The sequence below is a fragment of the Prionailurus bengalensis genome, chromosome E2 (assembly GCF_016509475.1).
Source record: "Prionailurus bengalensis isolate Pbe53 chromosome E2, Fcat_Pben_1.1_paternal_pri, whole genome shotgun sequence".
NCBI lineage: Eukaryota > Metazoa > Chordata > Mammalia > Carnivora > Felidae > Prionailurus > Prionailurus bengalensis.
Genome location: NC_057352.1, coordinates 10,355,553 through 10,367,240, shown reverse-complemented (window position 1 = coordinate 10,367,240; position 11,688 = coordinate 10,355,553). Strand labels below are relative to the sequence as shown.

At 60.6% G+C, this 11,688-nt stretch overlaps 1 protein-coding gene across 1 annotated transcript; it reads right to left on the bottom strand.

Annotated features, from left to right (window-relative positions):
- Positions 1 to 2,998: 2,998 nt before the first annotated feature.
- BBC3 (BCL2 binding component 3) lies at positions 2,999 to 11,254 on the bottom strand. The gene is made up of 4 exons (XM_043598578.1): positions 10,968 to 11,254; positions 8,111 to 8,399; positions 6,444 to 6,634; positions 2,999 to 4,102 (listed from the first exon to the last, which is right to left on the bottom strand). The coding sequence occupies exons 2-4, from the start codon at positions 8,382 to 8,384 to the stop codon at positions 3,986 to 3,988; spliced, it is 582 nt and encodes a 193-aa protein (XP_043454513.1). The 5' UTR covers positions 8,385 to 8,399; positions 10,968 to 11,254; the 3' UTR covers positions 2,999 to 3,985.
- Positions 11,255 to 11,688: the final 434 nt, after the last annotated feature.

Here is an 11,688-nt window from a genome sequence, read left to right as displayed (position 1 = left end):
GAAACCTCAGGATAGCGATTAAAAAGCAGGTGGATTTGGGGGAGGCAGTTGAAAGTTGCAGCAAGAGCCCCCACCACAGTAGTTTTCTGGCGTGTGTGTGTTTGCCTGCGGTGTTAACTGAGGGCAGGCCGCGGCCCCTGGCACTGTGCCAGGCAGCTAAAACTCAGGTAGAAAAGTGTCTATCTTACTGGCCTGAAGAAGCAGAGGACAGAACCCCGAATAACCACAGCTACTGGAAAGGAGGGTGCCAGGGAAGGGAAACCCCAAGTTGTATGTATAAATTCAACCCAAGTCTCTTGCTGACCACTGGGCTATGGATGTGTGGGGCCAACTCAGCATAACTGAAACAAACTGGATTTACACTGTCAGCAACTACAACAGTGTGAATCTGGGATTTCCAGATCTCCCCAAGACAAGAACATTCACGTCCTCTGGAGGAATATAACAGAATCCAGAATGGCTACAATGTAACAATATCTGGGACACAAGGCAGAATTACCCAATATACATAGAATGAGGGAAATGTGACTCCATTTCAAGGGAAAAGACAAGATGACCAAGAGAACCCAAGTGTTGGGGGGGTGGTGCTTGGCTGGCTCAGAGCACATGACTCTTGATCTCATGGTTGTGAGTTCAAGCCCCACACTGGGCGTGGAGCATATGTTAAGGAAATTTTTAAAAAGTTGGAATCAACAGACAAGGACTTTAAACCAATTACTACAATTACGCTCATTGAGGTAAAAGAAACATACATGTATAATGTTGCAAAATAGGAAGTCCCCACAGAGAAAGAAAATGGAAACAACCAAATGGATGTTCTAACACTGAAAATACAATATCAGCAATTTTTAAAATTCACTGGTAGACCCAACAGCAGAAAGGGGATGAGCGATTTCATGCACTGGAACTACATTCATAGGAATTACCCAGTCTGAAAAAGAGGAAAAGACCTTTTAAATAAAGTCTTGAAAGCAGCCTTACCAAAATAACACTACAATCAAGGGAACTGTGATTCAGGTGATCCTGGATTTGTCATCAGAAATGGGAGGCCAGAGATCGGAACGTCGTCAAGGTATGGCAAAGAAACGGTCAACCCCAGGATTCTATAGCCAGTGAAGACCAGCCGTTTTCAGATAAACGGAGACTAAAGAGAACTTGTCACCGGCAAAAACTACACTATACAAAATGTTAATGGAAGTCCTTCAAGTTCAAGCAAAAGTTCTGGCCTTGCCTTGCAGAATCTGTAATGCGTGGAGATGTAACCTGGAGCTACAAAATGGTGGGAAGGGTGGAACGGACCAGCGGCCTACGCAGTGGCCATCTCTACCGTGTAAGTGAAGTGGTTCAATGCTGACCCTAAATAGACCGAGAAGAGGTAAGGATGTGTGTTTAATCCCTAGAGCAGTACTAAAAGCTGAAGTACCAAGAGAGAAGTCTCAAAGCATTCAAAAAAGCATTCATAAATCCAACAGAAGACAGGAGAGAGGAAAGAGGAACGGAAAGGGAAAGTAAATAAATCGATAGATCCAATTTGGCCCTATCAATATTTCCACAAACTTGCTAGAAAGAGGAAGGAGTCGGTTGCAGGGGCAGGAAGCATCGGCTGCCACACAGCTGGGTGTGAACACCACCCCCCCTCACCCCACCCCCCCGGCCAGGGGCCTCCGGCTCTGTGCACAGGCATTTAAGCACAAGGGACAATCTGGAGAAGAAGACGCACCCAAGTACCCACCACCATTTTGCCACTTGCTTTCCTCGCCATCATTTGTCATTCACAGTGTTCTAGTTCATTCCGGCTAAGTGCTGTCTGTTCTGTTGCACGGCTTGAGACCCTTTCAGCTGCTGTCGGACACTGTGTCGGATGGTTGGCCAACACATGGACACTTGTGCGCGTCCACTGCTAAGGGAGGACACCCGGGAAGGCGATTGCTGGCATAGATTACGTGCATCCTTTGCTTGACGAGCTGTTGCCAAATCCCTGTCCAAAGTGATGAATCCCGGTTACCTTACCCCGGTCTTTCGGGAGAAGGACCATTTCCCCTGAATTTCCCCTTTACGGGTGAGGACTCCCCGAAGCACAACCTGTGTCTGGGCCAGTCGTGTAGGAGAGGGCATAGGGAAAGCATTTGGCCAGTTGCCCGTTTTCAGGAAGATAGCGGTAGGAGCCCCGCTAATTAATTACAGGCTTTTTATGCCAGGCCGCGTCTTAGGCTCTAGGGCAGCCACGTGTAGGTGAAACTTCACTTTGATCTTAGCCTGAGGTGCTCTCCCAGATGTCACCTGCCTTCTTGAGGGTGGGGACAAGGTCCACCTCCTTACCAACACATTTCCCAGGGACTCCTCATGGTGGTGCTTCTGAATAAGTTACAGGTCACTCATTTGTTCGGTAAATATTTTGAGCTTCCAGGACATACTTCCTCCAGCAGGGAAGAAGTGAGAAAAAAGCACCAAAAAAAGAAAAAACAATCCTGCCTTCAGGATGCCTGGCTGGCTCTCTGGGTGGAGCCTGCAACTCCTGATCTCCGGGTTGTGAGTTCAAGCCCCATGCTGGGTGTCCACATTACTTTAAAATCTTTAGGGGCGCCTGGGTGACTCAGTCTGTTGAGTGTCTGACTTCAGCTCAGGTCACGATCTCATAGTTGGTGGTTTCGAGCCCAGCATGGGGCTCGCTGCTGTCAGCCTGTCAGCGCAGAGCCGGCTTCGGATCCTCTTTCCCCTTCTCTCTGCCCCTCCTCCACTTGTGCTCTCCCCAAAATATTTTTTAAATAATAATAAAGTCTTTAAAGAAAAAAAACAACCCTGCCCTCCATGAGGCTTTGCTTTTGATGGGGATGCGTGAAGACTGGGTACATACTGTGGCACCCGTGCTGTTTAATCTCGCTTCAGATACAGCGAGACAGACCGATGTGCTCCATGGACCCCCTCTCCCACCTCCTCCCACATAGGGGTCACAGAGGCTTGAACCAGAGCATGCAGGGGAGAAAGAAAGCAGAAAGCATTCACTGTTCCAATCTGATTTTATTGAAAAGGAAACATACAAAAATCATGTACAAAAAAAATTAACCAAACATGTACAGAAAATTCATTCCAGTATCTACAGCAGCGCATATACAGTATTTTACAGGCTGGGCCATCCCTCCCCACTCCCAGACTCCTCCCTCTTCTGCGATTTCCCCCCCTCCCTGACTCCCCTGTCTTCCCCCCAGCGCTTCGCCCTGGGGACTAAGGCTGGGGCGGTTTCCGCCAAAATATCCCACCCCCCCAATGAATGCCAGTGGTCACACGTGCTCTCTCTAAACCTATGCAATGGGATTGATGGGGGCGGGGGGTGGTCACGGGCAGAGCACAGGATTCACAGTCTGGGCCCCTCCTGGCCACCCCCAGATGAAGGTGAGGCAGGCATGCCCACCACCCGCCGGCTGGCTCAGGGAAGATGGCTGGGCGCTGGGGCTGGGGCAGCCAATCAGACCCACCCCGTTCTCTGGCTCCAGGAGGCTAGTGGTCACGTTTGGCTCATTTGCTCTTCACGGGCCCCCTCCCCAGGAGGAGGGGGGGAAGCACCAGGGGCCTGAGGCCAGGCCCAAAGTGAAGGAGCACTGGGAGGGAGACTCCCCCAGTGTCACCCCTGCAGCTGGAACGGGCAGCCAGCACCAGCAGCCTTTCCTGAGATGGTGGTGGGCGGCAGAGGCGGGCGGCTCTGTCCCCACCCTCTCCGTCACCGCCGCCTTCAGACGCTCAGTCCGTCAGCCCTCTCTCCCCTGGCTTCTCTGCCAGGGACCCAGGAGTCCACATCTCCGTCAGTGCACCCAGGCCAGGCCGGGGCTGGGGCTGGAGTGGCTGCCCTGGCCCGCCCCTGGGACAGGCAGGGCTGGTAGTCCGGTATGCTACATGGTGCAGAAAAAGTCCCCCGCGCTGGCCAGGGCATCAGGAGGTGGGAGGGTCCTGCCCCCCAAGTCCCCGACGTCCACCGGGCGGGTGCAGGCACCTAATTGGGCTCCATCTCCGGGGCCCCGCGGGCCCTGGGTAAGGGCAGGAGTCCCATGATGAGATTGTACAGGACCCTCCAGGGTGAGGGGCGGTGTCGCTGCTGCTCCTCTTGTCTCTAGGGAGAGAGAGAGAAGAGGAAGTTGGAGCGGGCTAGTGGCAGGGGCGTTGGGTGGTTAGGCCCAAGGGCAGCGAGCGGGGGTGGGGGTACAGTCCTAAGAGCGATCTACAGTCTGAACCAACCCCTCAGAGCCTAGGTACTCTTGTCGTTAATTGGGCCCAAGTCCCAGTTCCTCGACCACCTGGGCTCATGTCGTCCCTCAAGGGACGATGGCATCCTCGTCTAGAGCAGAACAGGATGGAGAGGATGCAGACAAGACAGAATGCTCTCAGCACAGTGCTTGCTTGGAGCAGGGGTGCCCCTCGTCTCCAGTTTCCAGAAAGTCACCAAAGTCAGCCAAGGCTGGGGGTGGGGGAGGCGGCAGGGGAGTCTGGATGGCAGCCTGTCCCGCCCTCCCCTCAAAGGTTGGCAAGTGGGAGAGAAGGGAGCAGGGAACCCACGGTCTCAGCAATTCTATTTTTCTTTTTAATGTTTATTTATTTTTGAGAGACAGACAGTTACAGAGACAGAGTGTGAATGGAGGAGGGGCAGAGAGAGGGAGACACAGAATCCGAAGCAGGCTCCGGGCTCTGAGCTGTCAGCACAGAGCCCTACGTGGCGCTCGAACTCACGAGCTGTGAGATCATGACCTGAGCCAAAGTCAGCCGCCCAACTGACTGAGCCGCCCAGGAGCCCCGGTCTCAGCAATTCTAGAACAATCTGTAAAAGGACAAGAACTGAGAACCACAGTTCACGTTCTGTGTGGAGGCTGTGTGGAAACATATCCAGGCAAAGCTAACCCCTGCCCTCCTCCCCAGTGACAGGATGAAGGCTTAGGGTGGCCTCCAGGCCCCTCTCAGTTCCAAATTGCTAACAAAGCGAGAACAAAAGATACTAGATACAAGAAAAGAGTCCCCACCGGTAAAAATTAAACGTAAGCTGTAGCACTCTCCCGCTCCTATCCTGAGTGCATGGCCGGGCCCTGTGCTTAAAAGCAGGGCCCACCTAGTCTCAGCCCCATGAAGAGAGGAGAAAGCCATCTTACAGCTGAGGACAAGGTCAGATAAGCCATCCTAATGATCCTAGTGGGTGCCAGGGTGTGGGATGCCTTGTACCAGCCCCTGCCCCCTCATTACTCCCTCCTTCAGCCAGGAGGTAGCAAAGGGGGCACGTCAGAATGACATTAGCTACAAAGCCTACCAATGGCACACTGCTACAGGGCCACCTGGCACAGACATCTCTGTGAGCAAGCTGGCAATCATCTAGTAAAGCCGGGGGGGGGGGGGGTGCGCAGCACCCGAGGATCTACCCTGGGGGTACACACAAGTGCACCAGAGATGGGCATCGTTTGGAAGACACCAAAAACACCACCAGCACCACCAGCACCGCCAAAAAAACAAGCAACAAAAAAAGCCAGTAACATTTGAAGCATTTTTTAAAATCCTAAATATCCACCAGTGAGAAAATGAACAAGGATACTATACGATCCGATAGAATGCTACACAGCAGCGAAAATGTATGAGCTAAAAGCTTCTTTGCCCCCATGGCTCAATCTCAAAGCACGATACAGGGAGGGGGAAAGTTTGGAGAGGAACACACCATGTCGTGTACATTAAGCCAAAAAGCATCCTACCAACCTAAGCACTGTCTGTGGCCTGATAAATATGTAGTGAAAGAATCAGCACCCGGGGGGGCCAGGGGACAAGCCAACTTGAGAGGTTTCCTTCGGAAAGGAGGAGAAGAGGGTCAAGGGAAGGGAACAAGGGGCTTCACAACATCCGGGTTTTGTTTTTCTTTCAATAAGCAAGCCGTGCGGGTGTAATGTTCGGATTGGACAGAGCCGGGTGGTGGGCGCGCTGATATTTGTTATTCTCTGTTCTCCGCTGCAGGCTTCACAGATTTTGTTTTAGAGGCCGAGGTGTGGGCTTGGGGGCGGGGCGTCCCGCGGGGCGGGGCTCCAGGGCCCGCCCCCCGCCGCCCGGGAAGCTGGGTGACGCGCTGCCGGCCGCGCGCCGGCGGGTGGGAGGGGCGGGCGCGGCCGCGCCGCCGCTGCTGACTCACCGGCTATAAATAGCCCGGGATATATGAGCCGCTCCACCGAGCGCCGCCCTCAGTCCCCGCGGCCGCGGGCCACGGGCGCGCCGCGGCGCTCGAGGCGGTCCGGGCCCCTGCCCGGGCTGTGCCCGCCGCGGCGCGGGCCCTTCGGCAGGTCCGCGGGCCCGCCGCCCCTCCCACCTGCCTGTCCCCGGCGCGACCCCGCCGCGCCGGGCGGCAGCTGCCGCACATCTGGCGGGGCGGCCCGCAGCCCCCTCCCGGGCGGGAAGTCCCACCTGCCGTCTACCCCTCCCCCAGCACTCACCCGCCGCTCGTACAGCGCGTTGAGGTCGTCCGCCATCCGCCGCAGCTGGGCCCCGATCTCCCGGGCCCACTGCTCCTCCTCCCCCCGGACTCCCGGGGCTGCCTGGGTGGGGCCGCCCGCCAGGGCCCCCGGGGCGCTGGGCACCGGCGATTCCAGGTGCTGCTCTGCCGGCGAGAGTGAGGGCTGAGGACCTGGGGAAAGCCGGGGTGGGGGGGGGGGGGCGTGATCAGCACCCACCACCCCTCTAGGCCCTGAGGTGTTCCCGAGGGACCAATTAGCCAGGGCCCGCTTCTCCCTTTTCCAGCCTCCTGGTTTCCTTTCTACTCCCCGCCTCATTTCTAGCAATTCTGTTTTCCCCTCCTAAAGTCAGGTTTCTCAGCTTCTACTCCCCAGGTATCAGGAAGCAAGAAGAGGCCCGGAGGAGGCCTCTCTGGGGGCCACCTGTCTAGCCAGCTACCACCCCCACTACCCACGTTAGTCTGGAAGTCCTTCCTCTCATCCGACCTAACTCTTCCAAAACGGGACCAAATTTTGCCTGTTCCATTTACCAGACGGGGAAACTAAGGCCCACCCTAAGAAGTGGCCCAAGGTCACATAGGGATAAGGCGACTGACTACACCCAGTCACAAGCCTCAGGTCTCCTGCCCTCTCGTGTCCAACCACAGTGAAGCCACACCCCCCGGATGTGGCAGGGGCATGGAGACCAGAAGGCCAGACTGGCTGCCTCCGAGCTCGGGCCTGGGGGGGGGGGGGCTGGGATTCGGGAGATGCCTTCCTGCCTCACCCCCTTCTGAGCAGCCCCGAAGTCTCTTCCTCCCTCCTTGCCACACCAGGTCCCGGTGTGAGGGATCTCTAAGGCCTAAGATCGGGGCCTCAGTTTCCACACCTGTGACTGTGGGCTTGAAACCGGGTCCCCTCTTGCCCCCGCTGCCGGGGAACTCAGCCGGGGAAGTTTTCTCTCCCCTGACCTCCCTGGGCTTCAGGCACAGGGTGCGGGGGTTGGGGTGGAGAGAGAAGCCAGGAGCGTCTTCCCTGCCACCGAGTGTGCTCCCCGGGATGGGGCGAGCAGGGCACCACAGGGTTAACAGCCCATCCGGCAGGGGACCTTTAACCCTTCCTTTCCCAAGACTCACTTTCCCACTCCTGCCTCCCCCACCCCCACTTTCCCCGCACAATGGCCCCTCCCCCTCTCCTCTCTCCACCCGGACTGCGGAGAGGGGCGGCCCTGGCCGGAGATGCAGATGAAGGCAAAAGGCCACCCTCCCCTAAGTCCTGAAGTGACAGTCCTCTCGCTCTGCCCACACTCTCCCCAATCACGGTCCTCTGGGAGGTTAAGGAGACCCAGACTGGGGGGGGGGGGGGGGGGGGGCGGTGCTGGGAAACAGCTGCTGCCCCAGGCCCGGAAAAGGCCGTGGGCTGCAACTCGGGGACTGCAGTCAGATTCCAGGAGGGACTTCCCACTCGGCCTCCCCCCTTCCCCCCCCCCCACCCCCAGCCTCCCACTCCTTCTTCCTGCTTCTTGCAACACAAAGACCACACTGGCCACACCCTCCCTGTGGCCCGGCCGGCTCGCCGCCTCCCCCCACTCGCTCCCACTTCTCCAGTCCCTCAGTGTCTGTTTCCCGGCTCCCAGCATCCCGGGGCGCCAGTTGTGGGGCGGCACTCACCGTCGGGGCGCGGACCTCGGGGCCGGCTGCGGGGACCCCCAGGCCAGCGGGGGCCCCCCAGGGCGGCGGTGACGGCGGGCGGGGCGGTGGGGGCGCAGAGGTAGGCGGCGGGCAGCAGGGCGGGGGCGGCGGGGGCGGCGGGCAGGCCGGGCTCGCAGAGGCCGCAGGACACGGCCGAGGGCACCAGGCGGCTGAGGGGAAAAGGGCGCGGGCCGTCGCGGGCCAGGCCCTCTACGGGCTCCGGGGAGCTGCCCTCCTGGCGTGCTCGGGCCATGGCGCTCCCTGGGGCCTGCAGGACAGGGGGAGAGGGGTGCGGTCAGCGGGGAAGTGCAGAGGGCACCAGGGCCCCACAATACACACACCCTACCTGGGGGACACGGGACACCCCCTCTCCTGCACGCGGCCATCAGCACACTTGGGGGGGCAGGGAAGCCCAAGGATGGCTCCCACAGAACACAGGGCCCCGGATGGGGGACTGTAAGTGTGCGTGATGGCCCCACAAGACACACACCCACCGAGGATCTGATGCAGGGCACCTGGCCGGTGGGGACAGCCTCCCCCGCACATGGTGATGGGCACACATGAGGGACAAGGAGGTACAGGATGGAGGCACAGCAAGTCCAAGGGCTCACGCGGGACCCAGATGGAGGGGTCTGTCAGGTGTGTGTGTGTGTGTGTGTGTGTGTGTGTGTGTATGAGAGCTGACAGCCTCACAACACAAACTCACCCAGCCTGGGAGTCCGGGGGGGAGGGGGGGGGGGACATGGCCTGGTGGGGCTAACTTCCGGAACACAGTGATGGGCACACACAGGGACTCATGCAGGACCCAAATGGAAGAGACCACGGATGGGTGCGAAAGGCCCACGGCACACAGATAAGGACTCACTCAGGACTGGCCAGCCTGACCTCCTCCCCCCTCATCTCCCACTTGCACAGAAACACCGAGATGGTTCCAGTCTCCGACACTGCTACCCAGTGCGGGACGCGCCCACGGTGGCCACAACGTGGACATACAGACACTCAGACCGTCCGAAGGCGTAGACACACAACGCATACTGGCTGGCGCGACCCGTCCCCTCCATCCCCGTGTACACACACACACACACACACACACACACCGCCAGAATCTCACATGCTGACCCACTGTTGATATGCCCGTGGACACACACACGCAACGCAGCCATCGCAAACACGGAAACACACTGAATAGGCACTGCCAGACTTTGCAAACACACACGCCCCTCCCCCCCGCACACCCAAGAGGTAAGACCTACGCGCCCATCAACATGAAACACATCCACGGCCACATGCAGACCAACAGGACCGAAACACGCCCCCTTGTCACCAACTCTCGGCCCCCAGGACCCATGTACGTCGGGCCCCCACAGGCACAGGTCACCGGACCCAGATGCGTCACCACACACGCCGGGCCACGGCCACGACCCACGGATGCAGGCGAGCAGACATCAACTCACCCTCCTCCGCCAACTGTCAGCCCCGGACACACACGCACACACCGCGGCTAACTCTAATCCCACACAGCCCTGGCAACGCACACCTAAAGCACCCACAGAAAACACTGGTCTCACGTGACCGACATAAACACTACACACGCAGCCCACATGACACACATGAGCCAGCCGATCACAGAGAGAAGCCCCTCAGACCCAGCGCGCGCGCGCGCGCGCGCGCGCGCGCACACGCACCTGGACAGAACACAGACACCGAGAGAACTCACACACGCGCCTGGACAGCACACAGACGTCGCATTCAGCACGCGCACCGTCACAAACGCTTAGCTGAGACACATGCCCTGGAGATGCACACACACACAGTCACAGACAGTCCACACCGTGGACGCAAGCCCAGCACATGGGGCAAGCCACACACAGACGGAGCCACAAACACAGCTCACTCTCGCAGCACACAAACACTCCGTCCACCCGCCGTGGCACGCGCAGGCGACACAGACCCACGGAGTCACCCCCACACAGCGCGCGCGCGCACACACACAACTCTCACCGAGACCCCCCCCACCCCAGGTACAGCACACATAAACAACACCCACCCCTCCGGCAGGGCACACACAGACAGAGCCTCGCATACATGAATGCACACGGGGACTCCAGCGCCCACGGCGACGGGCCACAGCCCCAACACTCCCCTGGACTGGCACCGCCACTCCCAGCAGACCCCAGCACAAACTCGGAGACAGGCACACGCACACACCCAGGCGAGACACCTGCAGATCCACAACCCCGCACACGCGCGCTCCCACGGCGGGCCCAGACTCCCCCCTCAGCTGTCACAGCACCCCCCCCCACCCCGCCGCCGCCACGTGCGCCCGCCCCGCCCGCCAGGCGAGCGCGGGGCCAATAACCGGCTGTTGCTGGGGCGCAGCCCCCGCCCGTAGGAGCCGCAGACTCCACGGCCCGCGTGCCGCCCCCTGTCGCCGCCCCCAGCGGGCGCGCGCCTGGGGTGTGGCCGCCCCGACAAGCCGGGCCCCCCCCCCCCCGCCCGCCCCTCCCGGACTGCGGGGGCCGGGGCAGTCGGGGTCGACTCACTTCCCCGGGCCCGCACTGGCCGCCAGGGGGCGCTGCCGAGCCCGCACCCCATTGTTTGTAAACAAACCCGCCAGACCGCTGAGGCACCTGCGCTCCCGGACCCTTAGCGCCTCCCGCCCAGCGACCCCAGCCCAGGGTCGCTGGTGGGGTGGAGGGCGGGGAGAGAGGGAGGCACGCTGTGGGGATGCAGCGCGCCCCCACTGCTCTCCCAGCGCACTCCTGCCACCTCCTCCAGGGAGCCCACCCGGCCTGGCCCATCGCGGCCAGCGAGGACTCGGGGTGCGCACACTCACCCCGGGGGCATGAACACGCCGGAGGGGGCGGCGATGGGGGGGCGGGCGGCTTCCTTCAAGAGGGCGCGCCCGCCGAGCGCCGCTCGCTGCGACGGCTGCTGCTGCTGCTGCTGCTGCTGCTGCGGCCGCTGCTACTGCTGCTCTAACTGCAGTGGCGGCTGCTGTGGCTGTGGCTGCCGCTGCTCCTGCTCCGGCTGCAGGCGCGTCCGCGTCGTGGCCGCCGCTGCCGATTTTGCTGCCGCCGCCGCCGCCGGGCGCCCGCTCGCATGTGGCTCGCGCCGCGTCTCAGGCCGCCCGGCGGATCCCCGGCCCGCTCGGCTGCCGCCCCGCCCCGCCCCGCCCCGCCCCCGCCCCCGCCCGGCGGGTCCCACGCCCCGCCCCCGCGTGACGCCACGGCCCCGCCCGCCCGCCCGCCCGCCGCGGACAAGTCGGGACTTGCAGGCGCGCGCCGCGCCCCCTACCTCCGCGCGGGGGTTTCCCTGCAGCCGGGGGCGGGGCAGTGCCTGGCCCCGGGGAGAGGGGGACCGAGGCGCGCGGACGGGGGCCCCGCCCAGACAGCGGGACAGCCGGACACCCACGCTGACACACTGACACACTGACTGAGACCCACAGACACACGCGCCCGGAGACGTGTACGCAGGCTGACCGACTGGCGCTCCGGGGTACACAAAGTCACGTGCTGACAGGGCCACGGGGACACGCCGACTCGCAGGCACACGGC